The 27,010-nt window shown below is 42.3% G+C and overlaps 1 protein-coding gene across 1 annotated transcript; it reads left to right on the top strand.

Moving 5' to 3' along the window:
• Nucleotides 1-5,540: 5,540 nt before the first annotated feature.
• LOC116481547 (uncharacterized) lies at nt 5,541-27,010 on the top strand. Its single transcript, XM_058427193.1, has 3 exons — nt 5,541-5,625; nt 7,398-7,709; nt 25,125-27,010. The coding sequence occupies exons 1-3, from the start codon at nt 5,541-5,543 to the stop codon at nt 25,370-25,372; spliced, it is 645 nt and encodes a 214-aa protein (XP_058283176.1). The 3' UTR covers nt 25,373-27,010.

Raw genomic sequence — 27,010 nt, 5'->3', positions numbered from 1 at the left:
TTTACATGAGACACGGATTCCACTTTTAAAAAAATCTGTCTGTTGGTGTCACAGTGATTTTGTCTTTATGTTCATAGAGAAAACTGATCCTGTGGTCAAGATGGCTGGGAACAAGCCTCTCAGATTCAGTCTTCGGGTGGGATGGGGAACAAGGTGTGGAAGAAATTAGTGGGAATTTCTAGATATTTAAAAGGTGGCCTTGTTCTCAAGCTTCCTGAAAATGGTGTTTTGGTTTCATTATCTCCCAGCTCACTGCTTCAAGCTCACCCTTTCTGACTGCAGGCTGAATGTGCTGGAACAAAGTTATTCTCATGGCTTCTGGAGCCAAGTTCCTCATTCAAAAATATGTATTAAGTGTCTTGTTTTATGCCAGGTACTGTTCTAATTGCTGCAGGGACCAAACAACCATGGAGCTTTCAGCCTCTTGGGGAAAAGACAGACAATAAATAGATGAACAAACAAACAAATATTGCAAGTAGTGCCAGACACGAAGTAGAACATACACAAGGAAAGGGGAAGGGAGTGGCAGGTTAAGGGTGGTCTCCCTTGAAGAGGACCAGGGAAGGCCTTGTCAAAGGACAGCATGTGAGCTGAGATAGGGATGATGACAAGAAGCCGGCCACCAGAGGGCCAGAGAGATAGTCTTCCCGGCAAAAAGCAGGTGCAAAGATTCAAGATGCAAAAGAGCTTGACAGAGCGCACTGGACAATAGGAAATGAGGAGGAGAGGCGAGGGGAGGAGCCTGAAGGAGAAGCAAGGAGCCCATTCGTCAGCCAGCTGGGCCCTGCACAGAAGGAGGGCCTGATGTTCCTTTAACTCAGACCCGCCCCTGAAAATTCTATCTGAGAAGACGACCCCTCACATGTAAACATGTCATAGAAGATGACTGGCTGGTGAGGTCTTAATGAGAAAGACAGAGACAGGGAGAGAGAGAGAAAATAAAGTCTAGAAATTTCTTAGCGTTGTTTTGTTGTTTATAGAAATTAAAAATTATTTCTGGCTGGGCGTGGTGGCTCACTCCTGGAATCCCAACACTTTGGGAGGCTGAGGCGGGTGGATCACCTGACCTCAGGTGTTCAAGACCAGCTTGGCCAACATGGTGAAACCCCATCTCTACTAAAAATACAAAAATTAACTGGGCATGATGGCGTGCACCTGTAGTCCCAGCTATTCAGGAGGCTGAGACAGCGAATTGCTTGAACCCGGAAGGCGGAGGTTGCAGTGAGCCGAGGTCATGCCACTGCCTGGAAAACAGAGCAAGATTCTGTCCCAAAAAAATATATATATATTGTTTGAACCCCAAAACGGCAACAATCCTCCCCCAAATCTGATGTAACTTAAGATTCTGGTGAGTGCCTAAGTCTAGATGTCTTACTAAAACTAGTGGAATACAAAGCTGAGCCTGGAATAAAAGAGCTTGACTTTTTAATGCTCCTCTAAAGTGGCAAGATAGTGCCACAGGAAAAGCAGCTTGGCCAGGTTCTGCCTTTTAACTGTGGTGTGGCCTTGAGTAAATTACTTAACCTCTCTGAGCCTGTTTCCTCTTTTGTAAAATCCTCACATGGTGATTATGCGGAATTCCACGAGTTCACAGTGGATGCTCTGGTAACATTAGTTTTGGTTCATCCCTCATCCCTCCTCTGCCATGTAGACAATGGGAGAGTGAAGCTCAAAGCGAAGACTCATACTATTTAACAGAGTGAGAAAAAGGTGGAAATGAAGGCAGGGATTTTGTCCATGCCCGGAGCTGTGCCTGGAATATAGTATTTTTTTCAATAAATATTCCCTGGGTAAATGCATTCTTAAAGAGCCAGAAAACACTACAGGAAGGACTGGAGGGGTTTCACTGGTGTGGGCTCATTCCTAGTGCGTTTGGTTTGTGGCTTGTGGTATTTTCTCTGGTTTAAGATATAGCCAGGGAGTGACAGGAGGGCAGTGTGGGGAGGAGGAAGAAGGAAAGATGCAAATATTTGCCCTGAGAGAGACCTAATTCCCAGAAGTTATCCTCAAGGCCAGAGAATCCTTTGATACTTGGCTTGGTGGACTTGTTACTTTACAAATAATTAAATAACTTTCATTGTTTATATAACATGCAGAAAATAAAGATGGAAAAATCAACAACCCTACCCTCAGAGATAAACTGCCATATTCATATTTTGTTTGTTTGCTTAAACGTCATTGAGATCCCCATGTGATCTCAGTCATGTAACCTGCCTTTTTCAATCACTATGCTGGAATCTAGAAGGTTCTTCATCAACACAATCTTTATGGCAATATAACAGTTCAGGCTATGAATGGAGAATAACAAATTTCACTAGCACCCTTGGGGTGGACATTCCAGCTGTATCCAGTTTTCTTATTACAGACCATTTGTATTTTTAACTTCACATTATGAGCCTGAGGAAAGATAGGAAAGAATAGATATGTATGTAGATGTGAGATCATGTATTTAAGGATCCAGGATGAGCCCCACTAGCCCCCACCAAGCAACAGGCATCTCTTGGTCCGGGCTGCCACTCCGCTAGAGCTGCCTTCATGAAAGACCATCCCTGAGACCAAGCCAAGGACCACTGGCCTGACCGATATTGGAATTCCCAGACTCCTAATGGGATAAAGGGAGAGTTTGTGGGAAAAGGGAATCCAGAGTGAGGTTGCCGACTCCACGTCTGCACAGGTGGCCTGTGTGTCCTGATTGAGCGTTCCTGTCTCCAAGACTGGAGTATGCAGATAGCCCACCTCTCCTCTGCACTGTGGCTGACATCTGGGACCTGCAGTGTTGCCCACCACTCTCTCATTTGATATCAAAATGCACTCAAGCTTAGGTCTGTAAATGTGGAGTTTCACAAGCGCTAAAAGTAAAAAAATCTATCTGTAGAAGGATTGCTGTCAAGGTTGGGCAGAAGGCTGATTTAGTCTAACAGCACACTCTCTTCCCTCCCACCTCTGTCTGGCCCTCTCTCCATGCCAGAGAAAGAAAGGAGGACTGTAATATTCTTTGCTCCACTTTCAGCTCCAGACAGGGTGTACTACTATGATGATACTGATCACACTGGACACCTGCACCTATGTTGTGTATCTGTGGCTTGGGGACTAGAGTTGCTATGTTCCTCTTTACTTCCCCAGTGCTTAGCACATTTCTGGGTCCAGAGCACGTTCACAAAAAATCTTTGCTCCTCTTTATTTGCAAAGGGGAAAAGAATTAAAGCTGATTTTGGCCGGGCGCGGTGGCTCACGCTTGTAATCCCAGCGCTTTGGGAGGCCGAGGCAGGCGGATCACGAGGTCAGGAGATCGAGACCACGGTGAAACCCCGTCTCTACTAAAAAATATAAAAAAAAATTAGCCGGGCGTGGTGGCGGGCGCCTGTAGTCCCAGCTACTCGGAGAGGCTGAGGCAGGAGAATGGCGTGAACCCGGGAGGCGGAGCTTGCAGTGAGCCGAGATTGCGCCACTGCACTCCAGCCTGGGTGACAGAGCGAGACTCTGTCTCAAAAAAAAAAAAAAAAAAAAAAAGCTGATTTTAAAAAAACGAACACCGTGTAAATAAAGTGAGTGCTATGGCCTTTAGAGGTTACACAATTCCTGCAGGCCCATTGATTGACATTGTTCACAAACAATTTTCCCAAACCATTTCTTGGAATTATCTGCAGAGGCAGACTCTAAACAAAACATGAAAACAAACGTGATGACTCTCTCAGTGGAACCCGTTTTGACGATTGCAGAATAACTGGTTTGATCCCTCATTCTTCACCCGATTTGGCTCTACACAATGACCGGTGCTGTCTAAAAGCTAACGTTTAAGAATTTGTTGGCATATAAGTTATTCTGCTGCAGGGCTTTCCGGGAATTCCCAAAGTGTTTGGAGCACTAGCAGCAGGGCTGGGTTAATGGGAAATTTCCCATCCCGTCTGCCAGGAAGGAGACCAGGTCCACATGCCTGAAACAGGCTGGGAGGCTTGGTGATCACATCAGTCTCAAAACACACACGATTTTCCTGCAACTTAAAAACCACTTTCTACCATTCCCCAAATAATTCCCCACCAACTTCCACCTAACATATTCATTCTATAAAGCATAATAGAATTTAATGGGCAACTGCTCTGTCTTTGTTGAGCTAAACAAGACAGCACAATTACACTCAGTCCCCAGGGCCACACCGGGAAAGGTAAAGACACAGACTTATTGCTCTTAAAGAAACCCAAGGGAGGTGTCTGGGAAACTCCCTTGGGAAAGAATGACTTTGACAGGAAGTGGCTTCTTGGTATTTTATGGCAGAGAATGCCTCTCTAATTTAAAGCTTCTTTTCTTTTGATAAAAACAAAGCCTTTAACAAAATTGTAGGAGGAATATTTCATGGGCTGTTGTGGACAGAGTTGTGCCCATCTCCCCATACTTTTATGTGGAAGTCCTAAGCCCCAGAGCCTCAGATTGTGACTGTGTTTGGAGGTAAGGTCTTTAAAGTTAAAATGAGGTCTTTTTTATTTATTTATTCATTTTTTTTAAGACAGTCTCGCTCTGTCACCCAGGCTGCAATGCAGTGGTGTGATCTTGGCTCACTGCAACCTCTGCCTTCTGGGTTCAAGAAATTCTCGTGCCTCAGCCTCCCGAGTAGCTGGGATTACAGGTGCCCGCCACCTCGTCTGGCTAATTTTTGTACTTTTAGTAGAGAAAGGGTCTCACCATATTGGCCAGGCTGGTCTCAAACTCCTGACTTCAAGTGATCTGCCTGCCTCGGCATCCCAAAGTGCTGGGATTATATAAAACAAGGTCTTTAGTGTGGGCTCTAATCCCACATAATCGGTGTTCTTATAAGGAGAGGGGATTTGGACACAGACATGAACCAAGGAAAGACATGTAGATGACCACTACTTGCAAGCCAAGGAGACAGGCCTCAGGAGAACCCGCCCTGCTGACACCTTGATCTCAGCCTTCCAGCCTCCAGAGCTGTGAGTAAATAAACTTCTGTTGTTTCAGCCACCCATTCCGTGGTGCTTTGTGATGGAAGCCCTAGCAAACTAATAAACCAGTTCGTCTAAATGGCATGTTTTGGTGATAAAAAATTCAGAAGTTCTTTTTTCCTCAATGGAGACTAAAATAGAAGACAGCCAGCCGGGCTGGGCGTGTTGGCTCATGCCTGTAATCCCAGCACTTTGGGAGGCCAAGGTGGGCGGATCACGATGTCAGGAGATCAAGACCATCCTGGCCAACATGGTGAAACTCTGTCTCTACTAAAATACAAAAAATTAGCCGGGCATGGTAGCAGGTGCCTGTAGTCCCAGCTACTCAGGAGGCTGAGGCAGGGGAATCCCTTGAACCTGGGTGGTGGAGGTTGCAGTGAGCTGAGATCACACCACTGCACTCCAGCCTGGTGACAGACTAAGACTCCATCTCAAAAAAAAAAAAAAAAAAAGGGCAGCCATAAGCATTTTCCAGGTTGACTCCAATTTGCCCCCTTGTTTTGAAGGAAACATTTGGTTTTGAAGTGACCACAGTCAACAGACAACCCCGGCACAGAGGGAGGCCGGGAGCTCCCATGTGCTGGCATGGCTGGACCCAACTCCACAGATTCATGTATGCCTGCAGCTGTGGATTTTAAAATCCACATGGGATCCCATCCTTCCCCTGAATGTAGGAGGAAGAACACAGCACCTTCCTTTGGCTGTTTCTGGAATACCCAGTAGGAGAACGAGGAAACTCTTAGAATCAATGATACAAACCAGTCATAGATTGGTTTATTCCAGCCAATTCCCCTATTACAGAGCAAGGGAATATTACCTGGACTCTGTTTCTGGAACTCAATAAAGTGATAAAATCCATTATCTTTATTCAAATACAAAAGAAACCTTGAGATTTTATGACTCCATAATGACTTTTACGACTCCTGGCATTTGTGTCACTTTGGAAATCAATCCCATGCTCCAGCCTCCCTGACCTGTGGCAGACTCTACCACACTTCTACAACCAAGTGGCCAGTAAGGATGAAAGCGATTCTTTTATCTGAGGAGCTGGTCATGGGAGCATGTATCAACCACAGACATGCCCTCAAGGAGGAGCGAGGTTGCCAAAGAATTACAAATGTGTGTGTGGCGTGTGTGATACGCGGGTGTGGTATGGTATGTGTGTGAGAGGGTATGTGAGTGGTATAGGGTGTGTGTGTTGTGTGTGGTATAGTGTGCGTGGCTCATATGAATAGTATGTGTGTAGAGTGTGGGTGTGTGATTATGTGGGGGGCTGAGTGGGTGTGTGGCATGTGTGAATGTGCTGTATGTGAGAGTGATGTATGTGGTGTGTGTCGTGTATGATGTAGGGTGTGTGTAGCGTACAGTAGGTGTGTGAGTGGTGTAGCTTATGTATGTATGTGGTGGAGGATGGGTGTGGTGTAGTGTGTGTGGTGTGGGCATGTGGTGTGTGTGTGTGTGGTGTATGTGGAGTGTGTGTATGTGTGGTATGTGTGTGTGATGTATGTGTGCTGAGTGTGTGGTGTGTATATTGTGCACACATTTACATATGTGCACAATATGTGACTTATTTATATGTGAGTCAGGAGGACACAGGCATTGTTTTCTTCCCTATATACACCACATCTGTATGGTGTATATAGAAGGGAAGTATATGTGCTGTGTGTGCTGTGTATACTGTGGGTGGTGTATGTGATGTATGTGTATGTGGCACATATGGTGTATATTGGGTGTATGTGTGGCATGTTATGTATGTTGTGTGTGTATGTAGTATGTGTGATATGTGGTGTGTATGGTGTACAATGGGTGTGATATGTGTTGTGTATGTAATGTGTGTATGTAACATGTGTATATGTGGTGTGTGTATATGTGGTTTGTGTGTATGTGGTGTGTGTGGTGTATATTGGGAGTGTGTGTGTCATGTGTGGTGCATGTGATGTGTGTGTGTGCTGTGTGTGGTATGTGGTATGTGTGGTATGTGGTGTATGTGCTATGTGTGGTATATATTGGGTGTGGCATGTGTGGTGCATGTGATGTGTGTGTGTGCTGTGTGTGGTATGTGGTATGTGTGGTGTGTGGTGTATGTAACATGTGTGGTGGTGTATGTGATGCATGTGTATGTGGGGTGTGGTATGTGGTGTGTGTGATATTTGGTGTGTCGTATATATTGGGTGTGTGTGGTGTGTGGTGTATGTAACATGTGTGGTGGTGTATGTGATGCATGTGTATGTGGTGTATGTGGTATATATTGGGTGTGTGTGGTGTGCGGCGTATGTAACGTGTGGTGTGTGCGATGTGTGTGTATGTGATGGACGTGTGGTGTATGTGAGTGGCTGCTCACACTCAGAAGCTATCTGCTGTCCCCTTCCTAAGGAGGGCGGCAGTACACCAGTCGCCCAGGGTAACTTTCTGGGTGCCCCCCAATCCTGCACTTTCCCTCAGCTGGGAAGCATAAGGCAGGAAAGGGAGGGGAGGCGGGAAGAACCTGGGAGACAAAGGGCCTCTGTTGCCCTTCCTCACTCAGGCACAGTCTGGTGAAGACTGCGGCCACAGCCCACACTAGAAGGCTGTTTACCAAGACTGCTGGAGCCTCTGAAGGGCAGCAGCCAGCTCACACCCCATGCCCTGGATGGCCAGAAGGCACGGGAGACCGCAGAGCATACAAACAGGGCAAGAGGAAACCATCTATCAATGACCAGGGGCCAGAGGAAGCAAAGTTCCAACATCTCGCTCATGCTCTCCCAAGGCCCAGAGGTGAGTCTCCCTTTGCTGTGCTCAGCACTGGATCTGGGTTCCAGGGGAAGTTGCGGATCATCTCAAGCCTCAACTCCATACCCTGATGACTTCACCTCATGATAAGGTCAAGGGCTGTGCAAACTAAAGGGACAGACTTGTTGACACGGATCCGATCAGAATGTATTACCACGGGAATCAAAACCAGATCAGTTCAACAAACACTCTGTGAGTCTCTACTAAGCATCAGGCACTGGGTCAGGTGCTAGGTACTCAGGAACAAATAAGACAAGGTCGCTGCCCAAGAAAATTTCACAAGAAGATGGGTGCATAATCTTGAGATTAGTGTTAATGTGGAATAATGCCTGGGGATTAACCCAGGAGTTTAAGAAAAGCTTCCTGGAGAGTATCATGTCTGAATTCATACCTGAAAGATGAGTAAGACCCGGCCTGATGATGACAGGTAAAGAGGAGAATCCCAGGAGGAGGCAGGATTGTAAATTAAGGCGTGGAAACCTAGAGCCCTAGAGCATGTGGGGAACTGCCAGCAGCTTGGTCTTACAGGAGCGCAGTATGCGAGGTGGACAAATAAAGAAGCTGTGGAGTCAATAGACGGATCAGAGCATGGGGAGGAGTGTTCAGAGTCGCAATTTAGGGTATTGGTGAGACTGAATTGTGGCAGGTAAGAAGACCAACTGGAAGGCATAGGAGCTTTCTGGGTGACAAAGGTAGCAAATCTGCTCAGGTTCACCTGGATACAATGGAGCATTAGACTGCAAGAATTGATGCCTCGGTTCGGATGTTCCTGGAACAAGGAATCAAGTGCACGATTATCCCCACTGCCTTGGGGAAGAAACTCCGTGAGACACATGATGCATGACATCCTCTAAGCTGTAATTGTACAGACTCCAGACACCTCAATTACTCACCCACAAAGACTGGTTCAACTACTGTGTGGGAGAGAACTGCCTGATCACAGGGCCTGTTGCAAATTAGCCAACAGAGGCATCCTTCCCATTTAGAACAGGCAGAGAGGAAGGCTCACTTTAAGCCAAGGGGAAAGGCTGACATAGAGAGGGGATTAATGGTATCTCATAAACATAACAATATCTCCATGATGTGAGAAGGCGTCAAAGAACTCCTCAGTAAGGCAATTCCCCATTGCCTAAAGCATCCCTCTGGAAAGCCTCAAATATTAATAGAATATTTCTCATCTCTTTCTCTGTGAGTCCACCCTCCTCTCCATTTGAGATGCCTGAGTATTGGCCCTGGTGCTTGAAGAGTGATACGTACCACTAGTTGATGCAGGGACATTACTCTGAGCCCTTCTTTTCACCTGCTTTTTCTTTATGTTTCTGGAATGACTCTGGAATCCCCTGTAGCTTCTCTCTTAATCCCCCAGGAAATACTGACCTTATCTCTCAGTCTCTATTTTTACTACTTAGTCAAAAAGAGGCCAGCTTTTCTTCTTTCTTTTTCCAAATTTATTCCAGTGGAAAATGAACATGTAACAAGGGATAAGTGTTTATAGTCATGCCAACCAAGTCAATAGGACAGAAGAAAAACGCCAGTGTTTGGTCATGTTGCTAAAGAACTGATGACACCAATACAAAGAGGTGTCTAAAACACCCGTCTTTCATCCAGGTAAAACAACAACCCTAATCATCAATTGTCTACCTGAACAAAACAGTTACTGATTCATTAGTATAGTTCAGTCAGTTGGTGCGATACATACACGGCCTAACCCTCTCTGCCTGGCCTTTGTCTTGTGATTCCTTAGTGACATTCAACAGAAGACCAATTGGCTTTGACTATGCGAGACTCTGAGCACCTTCAGAGAGGGGGATAGTCCCAGAGATTAAGGCCATGACAGAGTCAATGGGTGTGGGGGAAGCCAAATTAGTCACTGATAGTTTGGCTGTGTCCCCACCCAAATCTCGAATTGTAGCTCCCATAATTCCACTGTGTTGTGGGAGTGATCAGGTGGGAGGTAATTGAATCATGGGGGCAGGTCTTTCCTGTGCTGTTCTGCTGAGAGTAAGTCTCGCGAGATCTGATGGTTTTATAAAGGGGAGTTCCCCTGTACGTGCACTTCTTCCTGCCTGCTGCCATGTAAGATACGCCTTTGCTTCTCCTTTGCCTTCTGCCATGATTGTGAGGCCTCTCCAGCAATGGGAAACTGAGTCCATTAAACCTCTTGCCTTTATAAATTACCCAGTCTCTGGTATGTCTTCATTAGCAGCATGAGAGCAGACTAATACTGGCATCAAGAATGCCAACACTTAGAATCCTTCAGGGAACCTCATGTCATCGTGGCAAAGTTTCCATTTTCTGCTTGCCAGCCCCATCCCTACTCAAGCTTCACTGTCCGTCATTTGAGTGACAATAATAGAGGCCTGTAAGGAAGTGCCAGGCATTTTCTAGTCACGGAATCTTGAATTCAGGGCCTTGCAGTTTTAAAAATCAGTGTAGAGTTTGAAAAGCCAATCACATTACTTTTCTGGGGGACAACCAATATCTTCTTGCGGCTGTGTGGAGCGTGAAAGAAGCTGAGCATATGTGGCACCATGAGATACCATAACCATGAGAATAATTGCACCTGTTTTCTGGGCTCCTGCACTTGTCAAACACCACCCATAGGTTTATATTTATTAGCTTGTTTGACCCTCATCACAGCCCGGCAACAATTATACTATTATATTCTGCACTTTATAGACTTTTTACAGAAAAGTTGAGAAACATGCTAAGCCTACACCTTAGTCAGTGCTGGAGCAGTGATTCAAAACCCTACAGTCATGCTCTCAACCAGCCCTGGTTTATCTGCTGCCTCTGCCATTCTCCAGGTGTCACCTTGAGAAACGTTCTTCACCGTTTCAAGCCTCTATTTCCTCATTGACATCACCGGATAATTAAATTTCCCTCATTGATCAATTGTTAGGATTGGAGGGGATTATGCATGGTTGGCACAGGGAGCACCCCCATATTGACCCCCCAATACGTTGCCTGTTTCTATCACTGTCTCCAGCTGGCCTTTCCAGAGCACCCAGGCACATCATGGTTAAGGTGAATCACAGTGATGAATCGTCCTGACTCCACGCAGCTGGGTCACAGCACCTGCTGTGGGTGGGGTTTGGTCCTGTGACTTCCAAACCTGGCATGAGCATGAAACCACTGGGCTTTTCCTCTCTACTGGCCCAGCTTACGGGTCACACTAGCCTCTAGCGACGTCTTAGTGTCAGTGGGGGATGCTGCCTGTCCTTTTAAGGGGCTTCTTTAAAAAACCTGAAAAAATTTGGGGGTTATGTTCCAAAGGCTATAATTTTAAGTTAGATGGTCTCAAAACTCAGTTTCTGAATTTAATAAATTCTTTCCTTCAGTTCCAGCTGCTCTGAAATGACTCCCATGTCTCCTGATACAATTTCTGGCTCACTAGATAGCCTAAATATTGTAAGTACATCTATACCTCTAATACTCCCCAGATTTACTGAGAATCCATCCAGTCATTTGTGTATGACGATAAAATATTTATATGAATAAGTTATTTATATAAATATGTAAGATAAGTACCTTACAATTTTTCTCAGTGGGCTTAGTAGAGACGAACAGAGAGAGTTGGTGACAAGAGCTTTGTATAAATTCTGCAATGAAGTTTATAAAGACGCAACATTGGTTCTTCCAAAAATAATTATTTAAAAAGAACGTGTTTTTCCCATAGGCATCTTTTCCTTCCCATTTTATGTCACTGTAATTATTTATACTCCACTCCCTTTAAAAACAGCACTCCTCTCCTTGGTGGATACGAAAGCACTTTGAGAAGAAGCGGGAACGCATGTATTTCTAAACAATGAACTTTGGAGAAATTAACAGGCAAAGGATCAAGTACTACTAATATAAAAATGAAAAGGTAAATTAAACCCAAAGAGAAATGGCTGCTTGGCTGGTCTGCCTAAAAGGGAGTCATCTCACTTTAAATCAGATCACTCATTTTTTCTTCAATATTTCAAAATGTAAAAATTTAAGACACAAATTCAAAGAAGTAAAACAATCTACATTTTCAACATCCCACTTATATCTTAGCCTATTGTAAACTTACTTCTAACTCTTTACAATTTTTTTTAAAAATTATGCTTTCTTACTTAAACAAATACACATAGCTAAAAGAATTCAGATAATTAGGGAAAAATATGTACACAGATAAAAGTGAACAAAAATATTCCTTCTCTTAGAATTGGCCACCATGAATCTTTAGGAGGTCACTAAGCATGTCAGCAAAGAACAGGAGCCAGGCAGGAGCCAGCCTGACTGCCTCTGGGTCTTTCCTGGTCCAGTCACATGTGTCCAGGCAGGACACAATGGTGTCTCAGTTTCCTCATCTGTCAATGAAGAAGATGATGACAGTACTTACACCACAGGGGCTACTGTCATGAGCTAACCCACATAAAACACCTAGCATATACATGACACAAATGTTAAATATTATTACTATTATTACTATTATTATGACTACAGTTATCTTTCTATGCGTATACAGAGCTAAAAGGATAGAGAGCTAGTCAGGAAAACTGTTATACATATTAGACCATTCTATAGATTGCATTTTCATAAAAATTATTGTATTTAATTTTAGCTGAATTTGAATTGAAGCTGAAAATGAAAGGACTAACTAAAGAGACACTTCATTTTGAAATAAATATCTCTTTACCACACAAGTGTTATTTCCAAAAAGATCTTTCTAAAGTAAAAAATGAAGATTAAGGAAAACAAAGTGACAGTCAGATGCATTTTAAACAAATCTTTCTGCTTCAGTTTTAGACGTGGGCTCTTAGCAATGCTGCCAAGATCCAATTGTTTATTATTTTAGAACATTTTTAAATGATTTTTCAGGCACATCATGTCTGCAGGATGATCTGTACCCATAATTCTTATAATTATTAATAACAAGTTTTATACTTAAGCGGATTCAATCCTCACTACAAAGCTATTTAATACATTTTCTCCTGCTCAGTTTACTTTTTAAAAAAAACACTTTGGCTAGATGAGACTTACACAGAGCTATCTGTTGTTTGTTTTGGTTTTTATTTTTATTTATTTTTAAAATTTATTTTTTTTATTGAGACAGAGTCTCTGTCTGTGTCCAGGCTGGAGTGGAGTAGTGCCATCTTGGCTCCCTGCAACCTCTGCCTCCCGGATTCAAGCAATGCTCCTACCTCAGCCTCTTGAGTAGCTGGGACTACAGGCATGCACCACCATGCCCGGCTAATATTTGTATTTTTTGTAGAGACAGGGTTTCACCGTATTGCCTAGGCTGGTCTCGAACTGGGCTCAAGCAATCCACCCACCTTAGCCTCCCAAAGTGCTGGGATTACAGGCATGAGCCACTGTGCCCTGCCTTGTTTGTTTTTTAATTTCTAAAATGGTTCAAAGATGTTCACTTATTTCATGTTTGATAATATTTCCTTATTATCTTTAGATTTTGAAGGCACCTTGGCTATGAATAACCAAGTGACTCTTTTAGTGAGTCTTTTTGCCTTAAGACTTCATGTTTTCTTGGTACAGGCAATCAGTGTAGAAAAGTCTGAGACCAGCTGAATTTTTTTCTTTGTAGTAGCAATTTTACTTTTCTGCCTGGATTCATGGGAAAAAAGAGTATTTATAAAACACAATAGCTTAAGTAGTAAGTGTCTAAGTATTAAGAATTCTGGAATAGTTTTTTAAAAATATGGTATGGTTATTTGTTCTTTCAGAAAATTTTAAATATCAAACATATTTTTCCATTTGTAGGGTTTTTTGTTTTGTTTCAAAGACACCACTTTACCTTATGTTGAATGGTGCACAAACATATTAGTTTCTCTCCTATTTTAATATTTTTGCCTTTATCACTTACAATACTTAGCGATTATATTAGGTCTTTTCTTCACATCACTAATTTGACTTTTTAGACTTTTCCCTGTTCTTGGTGTTTCTAATTATTTTTTTATTATTTTTCATTTTCTTATTAAGGCATTATTTACATGCCATAAATTCACCCTTTAAATGGAGTTCTTCATGTTGATAAACAGTCATGTAACCACGACCACAATCAACATATAGAACAACCAGTCATCTTCAAAATATTTGCTCACACCCTTTAGTGGGCCCTGGCAACCACCGATCTGTTTTCTGTCTGTATCGTTTTGCCTTTTCCAAAATATTATATAGATGCGATCATATATTATGTAGACTTTGGCTTCTTTCATTTAGTGAAATACATTTGATATCCATTCATGTTGTTGCTGGCACTGGTAGCTTGTTCTTTTTATTGCTCTATACTATTACATTTTATGGATGTACCACAGTATGTTTATCCGTTCCCCTACTGAGGGACATTTGAGTTATTTCCAGTTTGGGTTGATCAAAAATAAAGCTTCTATAAACATTTGGCTTTAAGTTTTTGTGTGAACACAGTTTTCATTTCACTTTGTAAATCTTTTGCCTATTTTACAACTGGATTTCTTGTTTTCTTATTCAATTTCGAGTGTTCTTTACATATTCTGAATATAAGTTCTTTACCGCAGAAATGATTTGCAAATATTTTCTCTCAGTCTGCAGTTATCTTTTTACACTTTTAACCAAATTTATGTTTGAGTTCAGTAACAACTGGGTTTTTGCTTATGTCCTATGATCTGAAAGTTCTCTTCTATTTAACTGCCTTTGATCATTTTATCTTGAGCTAACCCAAATTTTCATTCCTACTAAATTGCTCTGTAACATAAAATGATTGCTAATAATTTCCTTTCATCTCGTATTTTCTTCTAGCTTGGCTTCCTCTTATTTTTCACACCATGTTCCTCTGGCCCCCACCCCCACATACATGGTACTTTTGCACCTGAAAGAGGTTGACTTGGTCATCATACAGCATTTTCCATCTGGCTTATGTTTGCCCAACTCTGATTAGGCCCATGTTTGCTCTGATAAAGTCTGGGTTACTGTTTTCTCACTGATCCATAATTTTCAGATGAGTGAATATATCATAGTCCACTCATTTTCTCTACCCCAAGAACATGTTAGAGGTTCAGGGAATGCTAAATGAATGCTGCTTTTTAATTTTCCTTTCTTTCTTGTTTTAAAAAGAATGCCTGCATTCAGCTGTCCCTCCAAGCATTTGTTAAATATTCTTCACCAGGACTCATTTCATCTGGTTGGTGTGGGAGTACGGGGTGGTCCCACTGCCACTGGGAATACCCCCAATTCCCTGCGTAGCTGCCATGTCCTCTTTAGATAAAGAAAGTGACTGCTCTGTTGATCACATGTTTAGTTTCACACCTGTCTCTCCAACAGCCATCTCCACTTATTGCTCAGATAAAGAAAATGTAAAGAGCTCCTTTTCTTTGGAGATGGGGGTACACAGTGAGAATTTTAAGGGCTCTGACAACTTAGCGTGGCTTCTGAGGGTGGAGAGGGGTTATTAGGAACCATCCCCACTGAGGTCTCTCTGTCCTCTCCAAGACCTTCTGGTTTTTCCCTTGGCCATCAGGCTTTGGACTTTGTGGCTCCAGGCTAAGCTTTTCTTCATTTGGTTACTGTTGGTCCAAAACTTCACAATAATTTTTTATTACTTTTTTGTGCCTTTTATTAGACTTAGGAAAGGAAAATTGCAATTCACTCCTTACTTCTGACATTAATAAATTCAAGCCAATGCTTAAAATATTAAAATGCTTCTGCACCTACTGGAAATAGTCACTGTGCTAACCCCACTCATGCAACCCCCCGAATCCTTCTCCATAGCCCTGGCTGCCCTGGCTTTTGGCCCCTAGAAATTCCCTACCTCACCTCCTGTTGATCCAGTTCCCAAAAGGCTGATGCCTGGACCATCAGAGGACTTCTAGGGCCCTGTACCAGTACTGCTGGTCTCTGACCAGTGTGCCTGCATTGGTTGGTACCCAAGTGAGACTACCTGCTAAACGTTTTCGGTGTCACCCCTACCTGTGATTACCTATCTCATGACACTATTTTACCCAATTCTGTCATCTCACAGTCTGGAATATGAGTTCCTTGAGGGTAACACTTCAAGTAAAAACATTTATTTAACCTCTTTTACATGCCATGTTCATTTTCCATTTAACCTTTCCCAAGATACAGCAAAGTTGGTATCCTTACCCCATTTTACAGATGAAGAGCCTGAGGGCCAGTGAGTTGTGGCAGCCTGTGCAAAGTTATTTTGCTAATAAGGGCCTAAAACAAGATTTAGATTCAGTCATGTTCCATCAATTGCCTAGGAAAGATATTTCCAGTGGAATGTTTTTATAAATAGTACTGTGGAATAGGAGCAGCCTCCATATGATAAACGGGGTGACATTAATTTCTTATAACATGCATGCACCTAAGGCTTTTTTTGAGGACTTAAAAAAAAATCTTTGTATCTGTTAGAACATAGCAGACTGCTTACTTTGGGAGGCCAAGGTGGGCAGATCAGGAGGTCAGGAGATCAAGACCATCCTGGCTAACATGGTGAAACCCCATCTCTACTAAAAATACAAAAAAATTAGCCGGGCGTGGTGGTGGGCGCCTGTAGTCCCAGCTACTTGGGAGGCTGAGGCAGGAGAATGGCGTGAACCCGGGAGGCGGAGCTCGCAATGAGCCGAGATGGCACCACTGCAGCCCAGCCTGGGCTAAAGAGTGAGACTCTGTCTCAAATAAATAAATAAATAATTGTAAAATTAAGGCAAGGATGAATGAATGGATGGATTAACTGATTGATTAGTTGATTAATTACTGTTTCACAAGGCACATTATTGGGAATATGCAAAGGCAGTGTAGTTGAATGAGAGGCAGTATGTACAGCATTTTAGAGCGCAGACTATGGACTTTCCAATAGTATGAATAAAATAGAATTTATTTGATAATTCTCCATTAATAGATACTTAAGTTGTTTCCATTTTATATTATTCAATTAATAATGACGTATATCTTGTATACGTTTTGGGAAGCATGTGTGGATGTTCACATAGGTTAGATTTCTAGAAATAGAATCATTTGCTCAAAGGCATATGCAAGTTGAACACACTTTGATACTTTCAATTTCCTTCCAAAGTGGCTCCTACCATTTTATACTGCTGCAAACAATTTGTAAAAGAGCCATTTACCCACACCTTTACCAATGATGAGTACATTTTATCTGTACAATTTTTGTTAAAAATATCAGTGCTTCTTATACCAGTCAGAATGACAAGTAATAAAAAGTTAAAAAATAACAGATGCTGGCAAGGTTACAGAGAAAAGGGAACACTTGTACACTCTTGGTGGGAGTATAATAAATTAGTTCAACCATTGTGGAAAGCAATATGGCAATTCCTCAAAGAGCTAAAAGCAGAACTGCTATTCAACCCAGCAATCCCACTACTAGGCACCCAGAGGAATATAAATCATTTTACCACAAAAACACATGCACACAAATGTTCATTGCAGCACTATTCACAATAGCAAAGACAAGGAATCAACCTAAATGCCCATCAACAACAGACAGAATTAAGAAAATGTGGTACATATACACCATAGAATACCACGTAGCCATAAAAAAACAAGATCACGTCTTTGCTTGAACATGGATGGAGCTGGAGGCCATTATCCTTAGCAAACTAATGTAGGAACAGAAAGTCAAATACTGCATATTATCACCTATAAGTAAGAGCTAAATTATGAGAACTCATGAACACAAAGAAGGGAACAACAGACCCTGGGGCCTACTTGAGGGTGGAGGGTGGGAAGAGAGAGAGGAGCAGAAAAAAAATAACTGTTGGGAGGGTACTAGGCTTAATATCAGGGAGATGAAGTAATATGTACAACAAACTCCCATGACATGAGTCTACCTATATAACAAAATAAACTTTTATTTTATTACCTATATAACAAAATAAAACTTAAAATATACCTATGTATAATAAATATATGTATATTGTTATATAATATATACTATCTATATATAATATACATATATTCTACATAGCTAGTATATTTCTACATAGCTAAATATATATTATATACATATTATGTATATTATATATGAATATTATAGATATACATATATTCATGCCCTACAGCATTCATTTCCATTTTCTGGTTTACCAGTGAGGCTAAGCAAAATTACCACTATTAATAGTTGTCCTTTTTTCTGTGAATTGCCTATTTATACTTTTTGTTCATTTTTAATTCAGTTGTTTACCATTTTATTAATTTATATTATGGATGTTAATCAGTTGCAACCAATTCATTGGCCCAATGATGCCCCTGATTATTCCTGTTATTTTACTTTGTTAAAAAAAAAGTAAACATAGCTGGGCGTGGTGGCTCACGCTTGTAATCCCAGCATTTTGGGAGGCCAAGGCGGGCGGATCACGAGGTCAGGAGATCGAGACCACGGTGAAACCCCGTCGCTACTAAAAATACAAAAAAATTAGCCGGGCGTGGTGGCAGGCGCCTGTAGTCCCAGCTAGTCAGAGAGGCTGAGGCAGGAGAATGGCGTGAACCCAGGAGGCGGAGCTTGCAGTGAGCCGAGATTGCGCCACTGCACTCCAGCCTGGGCGACAGAGCGAGACTCCGTCTCAAAAAAAAAAAGAAGTAAACATTTTTAATCTAATGATTGTTTTAGGGTGCAGAAGTTTTTGGCATTTTTTTTGTAGCCAGTTGATCAGTTTTTTCCCTTGTGGCTTCTGAGAAAAATAGTGATTATAAAAGTATTCTTCTAAATTTTCTCCTAATAGTTTTATAGTTTTGGCTTTCACACTTAGATATTAAATCCATCAACATCCTTCTTTGTGAGTGTGTATGTAATGAGAGCAAGAGGAAAAAGAGGAAACAGAAATAAATGTGTACTAATGTCTAACTTTATTTTCTAACTTGTTTCAACACTGTATACAGGTATTTTTGCTTAGAAAAATCAAGAATCCACTGAAAACTAACTAGAACCTTTTTTTTTTTTTTTTTTTTTTTTTTGAGATGGAGTCTTGCTCTGTCACCCAGGCTGGAGTGCAGTAGACCAGTCTCAGTTCACTGCAACCTCTGCCTCCCAGGTTCAAGAAATTCTCCTGCCTCATCCTCCCGAGTAGCAAAGATTATAGTCATGTGCTATCATGCTGGCTAATTTTTCTATTTTTAGCAGAGACAGGGTTTCACTATGTTTGGCCAGGCTGGTGTTGAACTTCTGAGCTCAGGTGATCCGCCTGCCTCAGCCTCCCAATGTGTTGGGATTACAGGCATGAGCCACCATGCCTGGCCCTAACTAGAACTATCTAGTAAGAGGGTTTTTTAATGTATCTAAATATAAAAGGCTTTCATTAAGCAGTCATAAGCAATCTGTAATTAATGAGAGTGTTATCTCTGTCCAGTATCTAATTATTTTTTGTTTTGTTTTGTTTTTTTGAGGCAGAATTTCTCTCTTTTTGCCTAGGCTGGAGCTAATTGTTATCTTTGTAAATCTTGACTTACTGCCTTGACCAGGGCTCAGTACAATGTTAAACAACAGCACTGGTAGTATACGTTTGATTTATTCCCCATGGATGAGAAGGCTTCTGTTATCTCATCAGTACATATGATATTTGTTGTAGCTCACTGATTAATAACCTTCACCCAGTTAAGAAAGTTCTATTCGATTCCTCTAAGGACTCCAAATTCAGAGAGCCCTATTCCTGACTATAAATCATACATCTGGCCGGGTGTGGTGGCTCATGCCTGTAATCCCAGCACTTTGGGAGGCCGAGGAGGGCGGATCACAAGGTCAGGAGATCAAGACCATCCTGGCTAACACGGTGAAACCCTGTCTCTACTAAAAATACAAAAAAAGTAGCCGGGCGTGGTGGTGGGTGCCTGTAGTCCCAGCTACTCGGGAGGCTGAGGCAGGAGAATGGCATGAACCCGGGAGGCGGAGCTTGCAGCGAGCTGAGATCGCGCCATGCACTCCAGCCTGGGAGACAGAGGGAGACTACATCTCAAAAAAAAAAAAAAAAAAAAATCATACATCTACACTGGCCTCTCTGAAAATGGAATAATAGAATGGTTTTCTCATAAGTCTTCAATTAATTGCCTATTGAAGACCTACTCTTTCCCAGGGCCTCCTGAATTCTGGGATAGGAATTAATCAGAAGTTCTGTGGGAGGGCTTTTCTCCCACCTGTAGGGCTCATGTGTCCGCGGCTTTGCTGTTTTGTGTTCCATCTTCCCTTATGTCTTCTAGCTTCAGAGATTCCTCACTGTTCTCATCTGCAGGGAACATACCTCACAGCTTTTAGCATGGCATGACTGTGTGTTTATTTTTACTTCTACATTGCTTCTGTGACAAATGGTGGAATTTGATTTAACAGTTTTATGTATTTAAAAAATGTAACAAAGTATTCTAGATCTCCCTCTTCTCACAATGTATCTCAGAAATCTAACTACATAAGAGCTGCCTTGTTCTTTTTAATGACTGCATAGTATTCCCTTGTACAGCTGTCTCATAATTTGTAATAAAACCAGTCTCCTACTGAGAGATCACCTTTAGGTTTCCTCCAATATTTTGCTATTGCAATCAATCCTGCCACAAAGATTCCTGGGTAAACATTATTTTGCACATGTAGAAGTTTATTTGTGAGAAAATATCTATAATGAAGATTCTAGGAAAAAGGTACATGCATTTTTAATTCTGAAAGATATTGCCAGACTGTCTTCCACGTAAGTCATACCACTTTAGAGTGCCTATCTGGGACATTTTTTATTTTCCTCTTTAGGTTGTCTTCATCTTATTGATTTGTAAAAGCTTATGTATTTTTGAAACTAGCTCTTTATTGATCTTATGAATTACAGACATTTCCCCTGTATTTTTTAATGTTTTGATTATTTTTAGCTATGTGGAATTTTTCTACTTGTATGAAGCTGAATTTATCAGCATTTTCATTTGGGGTCCCTGCTTTTGTGTCATGCTCCAGAAGGTCTTCCATACCCCAAGATTGCTTTTAAAATCTCTTCTGTGGTTTACTTGAAAACCTTTATAATTTTACCCTTTAGCATTTAAATTTAATACATCTGGAATTCACTGCAATATAAAGTACAAAGCATGAAGCCAACATTTTCTCATCACCTGAGGGACAGCCCCAATACATTTATTCTGAAGGCTTATGAGCCGCTCATACCAGCCCCTCCCTTAGCCAGGTGCTCTCCATCTACAGGGGTTCTTGAACAACCCCAACTCCTCTTTCTTAATACATGCGGTGCCTGCTAATTAGTCCAACATGTGAATGGTCTAAGGTATCACTCCTACGTCACCAGTGTGTCTTTCTCTCCAGAATGAATCCTATCAGCATAAAAAATGTGGTCATATTGCCCACTAAAAACCAAACACATTTAAATGAACTCTGCCACCGCCCACCCCCTCCCCACCCCAGGTTTCCTCTGAGTGTCCATGCACCTTTGTAAGATAACTCCTTGAAAGAGTTGCCTGCTGTCTGCACTGGACTGTCTGTGATTCCTCTCCTCTGACTACACTCTGTCTCCCGGACCCAGAATCAAAACAGGGCTTGGCAAGGCCACCAATGACCTCCCTAGGCTAATGGTCTCCAGTGGCTGGGTCTCGGTGGTCTCCACGCTACTTGATCTATTGGAAGATCGGCAGCAGAAATCTCTCCTGTAGAAATGCTTCTTGACCTGATTGTAGGTCATGGCTCTCCCTTAGCCCTCTTTCTCTTGCCTGCTGTTCCTTCTCAGTCCCCTCTCCCAGTTTCTCCTCATCTGCCTGTTAATTATCTATGCTCCAGGGCTGAGTCCTCAGACCTTCTCCCTCTTCTATCCCTTCTCTCTCCCTTGGTGAGCTCATTTGGCCTCCTGGTTTTAAACAGCATTTAAATGCCAAGGACCCTCAGGGTGATGTCTCCATCCCAGACCTCAACACTCAGCACCAGACTCCTGTATAATTGTCTATTTGGCATCTCCACTGTGTGTCTAATTGAACATCTCAAATTAACACTTTCAAAAACGAAGCTCTATCTCCAGCTCCCAAACCTGCTCCTTCCTTTCTTCCTCCACCTAAATAAATGCCAACTTCATCCTGGCAGCTGTTCAGGAAAAACCCTTGGAGCCGTCCTCGGCATTTGTCTGTCTCACGTCTCGTATTCAATCAATCACCAATCCTATTGTGTCTACCCTGAGAATGGATTCAGAAACTGACCACTGCTCACCATGCCTGTCCTAGGCCCCAGGCCCCAGCCTCCAAATTGGTCTCCTGCTTCTGCCCTTCCCCATGGCCAGCATGTGGTCCTTTGCAGGCAGGTCCCAACCTGTCACGGCTCTGGGAATGGCTCCCTCCAGTGGGTCCCATGCAATTCACGTGGCCTCTAAGGCTCTTGAGGACCTATCTCAGAGGTCTCTATTCTCACCTCCCACCGTCCTCCCCCTGCTCCCTCTGCAGCCACCACATGGGACTTCTCCATACTCCTTGGATATATCAAACACCTCCCTGCAGCAGTACCTTTGCACCTGCCGTTTCCTTATCCTGGAATGCTCTCCTCAGGTGGCCACATGACTCACTTCCCTTACAAAAAATCCCTGATCTCTTCTCAGCATCAGATTCAAGTGGCCTTCCCTCATCTCTCTAAAGAAGCAGCCTCCGCCCCAACACAGGCTATCCCCTCCCTGGCTCACTTTTCTCCACAGCACCTAGTCCCTTCTGTATCATGTGCCGGTCTGATTTCTCTAACTCCACACCCTAGATATGAGCTTCTTGAGTGTTGAACTTCCACAGCTGAATTCCTAGTATCTCAAGCTTGCCTGGGTCAGAGGAGGCATTCATAAGCATGCGCTGAATAAGGGAAGGAATTCTGTCCAAGGAGCATCTGGTATATATCCTGCCTTCTAAGGCACAGTGAGTAGACGTACAGTCAAAGGGACTCAACTTTCACAGTTCAGTTAAAGGAACTCTGTGCTAGAGCAAATAAAACTCCATTATATTCCCATATTTGGTATAACCAGGTGGAAGCCTTGGATAAGTCCATTTATTGAGTGTCTAAAATTCCTTGCCGGAAGATAAACTTCATCCTACAATCATACCCAGTTCACTGGAATTTGGGTAGAAAGTGTGGGAAAATACATATTATAAAAGCAGACTTTTCAACTCTCCCCTGACCCTAATCCTCCTTTTAGTCTCACTACCTTGTGAATGGTTCCTGGATGGGTATGGCGACCCAGACACCCTTCTCCATACCTCTCCAACATCCAAGAAGTCACCAATAGAAGCTCCTTCATTTCTCTCGATTCTATTTCCTTCCCACCTCTCCGGGTCCCTCTGTCTTAGAGCAGCCTCATTTGTGCGGATTGCTGAGAAAGCTCCCTAATTGGCCTCCTAACCTCCAGTGGTGCTTCCTTTCTGTTGATGCTTCACCCTGGAGTGCAAATATGTCCCAGTCCCTCCCTTGCTTGGAATCCATCAAATGTTATTCCCTTCACGTCAAGTTCAATCTCCATGAATGATCACACAAGCCTCTCCATGTGGCTGAAGCTTCACTGTGCTCATGTCCTGGACTCGTTACCTACGTTTCTCAAAACCCATGGTGCAATTCCGGACCTCAGTGCCTCAGCCTGTGCCACTTTCTTTTCCCAAAGCAGCCCGGCTTGTCCCACCTCCTTCTAATGTCTGCCTTTGCTGTCCCCTAGCTCCTGTATTTCCTTCTCTCAAAGCCCTTTCCAGAAGGCTACAATGCTAGCTGAAGTGTCTACCTCCCCAAGCTAGGCTCCGAAAGGAAATAGCTCTTTCTACTCCCAGCCCTGCAACCAACCATTATGGGCACTCGATAGGTGTAAAATGGGCCGGTGAAGGTGTGGAAGCACTTTGAAATGTTTATAAAACACCAAACAGGTATCACTAAGATATTGTTACTGCAGTGTGGAAGACTGTGCAGAGGAAAGGTGCCTGGGAAAGATTAGTCCATGTGCCTTTAGTGCCATGCCTCACGTGCTTCCAGCCAAAGTCACATTATCCATTTTGCACTTATCACCTCATTCATTTCACGACTGCCCCTTTGCCAAAATATCCCCAGGACGCTGTCTGCAAATCACAAAAGTGGTTATTCAGCTTATTTTGGGAAGCCAAACAGAAGCCCATTTCAATTTCACTGTTCAAATAAACATTCTACCTACTGGACTTTGATTCCAGCTGGAAATGGACCAGGTAGCTATGTATTCTCTCATGTTTGCAAGAGAGGAAGTTGCTGGCCTTGCCATTTACTCCTTTAGGTCAGCCAAGGACCAGGACAAATGTACATTACACACTGAGCATATATCTGGAAAAAGCAAATATCAGAAGAAAATGCTGTGACCTTAAGAGCAATCCAAAGCACAGAGCCGTGAAAAGCTCCTTGCAATTTGGGTTTTTTCCAACAGAGCAACACGTTAAGTTGGACCATTAACCCAAATGAAAGGTTTCAGATTTATTTCATTGGCAGATGGAAATTAAGTTGCAGAAACATATCCAGCACAGCCTAGAGTATATTTAATTTCATTTATTTTTAATTACACAAGTAATACATGAATATATTGTCACTATAAAAATTCAAACAACACAGATAAAGTTAACGTCGCTCTTGACCAGTCACTACTCCACTCATTCCCCCTGCCTGAGAGTTACTGCTGCTATCAATTTGAAGTATGATGAGACACACACAGTACACACGCACATTCACATATCAAGATATGAAAAATAACTATTTAATCTTAGCTTTAGCTGAGGCCCCAAGATAACAAATACTATATTCTAAAGTAAAATACAAGATCATTGTGGAGGACACCAATGGAAGTGGCCAAAAATTGTTATGTGACTCTTAATTCCTGAACTATGTCAAGGACCTGAAAGGACTTTCAGAAGGACATTAAGTGGAGAGAGGTTTTGATGAAAGCTGTCAGCCATCCACCTCCATGGAGGCAGTGAGAGATGATGCATTTTTGTTCTGCTCAAACCAAGAAAAGCTTCAATGGGACAATTCTGAGAGCTTGATACATGCCCCTGACAGGTTATACTTGGCCATCTTTTTCTGCATAAGTTTTTCATTTTTGTTTCTCAATAATCCCTTTCTTATTCTCAAGGTTAGGAATATACTCTATTTTTCTGATGTTTTTATTGTTTAGGCATTTGATTTGCCTAGCTTTTTGTTTTCATGGTGTGATAAAGTGACCTAAATTTACTTTTTGCCAAAGGGATAACAAATTTTCTCAATACCGTTTATTAAGTAAGTAACCCTTCATTATACTCTGGCTTGGAGGCCCCTTTTATCGGATACTAAAATTCCAAATGTTCACTGGTCACTTTCTGAATTGTGTTCCGCAGCATTGATCTACTTGTTTATTCCTTTAAGAGTGCATTTGTTACAATTCAATTGTGCTTCCTTTTCTAGAGGTTGAGAACAGCACAAAAATAATGTTATACTTATCATTGTGTGTTTTCCAGATGATACCAGGCAAAGTAAAACCTGGGTTGTGGTGACAGCAGCACCCATGTCTGATGCAGACCCTTCCATGAAGGCAGGTCACAGACTTGCTCTCACCCTCAGCGCCTCTGCATATAATTCTCAGTTTCTCCAGAAAGCATTTTCCCTGTGCTTCAGAGGGACTATTTGTCTAACAAAGACATTTGCCATTTTCCACTCCTTCTTTAGCCTCCCTAGGAGATGCCCAGTGGTACGTCTACAAAGCTAACATGGTGCACCCACACCTCCATCCCTGTCCCTGTCCTGCCACGTGGCTGCCTCTTTTGAGGACTCCACCTCGGTCATTGAATATACTCTGGAGGGCATAGTGTTCTAGCCTTTCCATTGTTTCTTCTTTTTGCAGCACTGTCTTCCTTAGAATCAGGCATAAAATCATGGGACTCCAATGGAAGGCTCAGGGGACCCTGGCCCACGGCCCCGCGGATTGCCCCTCATGGACCCAGATGCCCCTTCATCCATATGAATTGAGGACTGTTAAGATATCCACAGCTTCAGTTCTCATAGCTGGGACCTCTGCTTTATGCCATAAAGTTTACCGAGAAACAAGCATTTGTTCACTCTTCTGAGCAGTGGGCACAGTGCTGCGTCTTTATGAGGCTTTTGTGAGGGCTAAAGAGACCCTATATGCTCAGTTCATTGTAAGGGCTTAGCAGGTGCCATTGACCTTTCCTTCTCACTGAATCAGGCTGACACCCAGGGGAAGCACTGCCTCTCCTCTGAAGCTTCCTCTACTGCAGTCTCTGTGTTCATCGCAAGGATCTCTCTCTACTGACTTATATTTGTTTCTGGTCTTATATTTTTCTCTGTGGATAGACTTCTATTTTCAGAAGATAGGTATTTAAGTCACAATATTCTGGACTCTGGCTTAGTTAGACGAACCGTCTCTTGATGGCCTGTGGAAACTGAATCAGGAACACCCCAGAGAGCTGGCTCTGGATGTGATTCACGGCTTCATTTAATTATTATCATCAAAGTTAATGAAGGCCATAAACTGTTTCATAACATACCAATGGGCAGTATGATTGGAGGGAAAGCTGGACACCTCACCATAAAACTGGCACAGCAGAAAAGGCTCGACTAAACAAAACCTTCTTATGAAGAAAAAGACAATGAAACCATGTTCAGTTTAGTGAACCTTTCACACTTGGTAACATGAGTGTTAAGTCAAAAGAACAATGGAGCTATGAGCTTTTTTTTAACAAATTTTTATTTCAGGTCAAATAAGCAATTTTGTTTATTTGTTACGAAGTGTAAAGAGAGCTTTTGGTTAGCTATTTAGTTATAACTTTATCTCACCCGCTTCTAAAAAAGCTTTGAGGCTACTTGAAGTAAAGTACTGTAGACGAGAGAGCATAACATTAAAAGATAGAAAGAAAACTTAGAAAGAAGATGGAAGAGAAATAATTGCACTAGAAACCTGGCTAATATCATGAACAGGCTCCACATAGGGACTCCTGTATATAGATTCCTGTGTGTGTGGATAACACATTCAATAAATGTATTATCTGAACTGCTTTTAAAGTTTTACTCTTGGATTCCTGAAATAGTATCTCTATGGATTTGCCTATTCTGGATGCTTCATATAAATGGAATCATTCATTATGCAACCCTTTGTGTCTGGCTTCTTTCATTTAGCATGATGCTTTCCAGGTTCATCCATATCATAACAAGTATCAGTATTTTACTCCACTTTAAAGTTCTGTAATAGTTACTATCTATTTATCTATTTGGTATACATATATGTATATATTAATTTTGCTTATCCGTTTATTCATTTATGAACATTTGGATTGTTTCTACCTTTTGGAATTGTAAATCACACTGGTATGAACGTGGACATACACAT

The sequence above is a fragment of the Hylobates moloch genome, unplaced genomic scaffold, assembly GCF_009828535.3.
Source record: "Hylobates moloch isolate HMO894 unplaced genomic scaffold, HMol_V3 SCAFFOLD_14, whole genome shotgun sequence".
Classification (NCBI taxonomy): Eukaryota; Metazoa; Chordata; class Mammalia; order Primates; family Hylobatidae; genus Hylobates; species Hylobates moloch.
This window is presented reverse-complemented; position numbering and strand designations above follow the sequence as displayed.

What these genes read in the sequence shown, in the direction of transcription:
- LOC116481547 (XM_058427193.1), top strand. Translation starts at nt 5,541, where the DNA reads ATGGCTGGACCCAACTCCACAGATTCATGTATGCCTGCAGCTGTGGAT. An exon ending in ATCCCATCCTTCCCCTGAAT is followed by an intron (nt 5,626 to 7,397) that starts GTAGGAGGAAGA and finishes ACTTTCCCTCAG; the next exon opens with CTGGGAAGCATAAGGCAGGA. An exon ending in TGCTCTCCCAAGGCCCAGAG is followed by an intron (nt 7,710 to 25,124) that starts GTGAGTCTCCCT and finishes TGTGTTTTCCAG; the next exon opens with ATGATACCAGGCAAAGTAAA.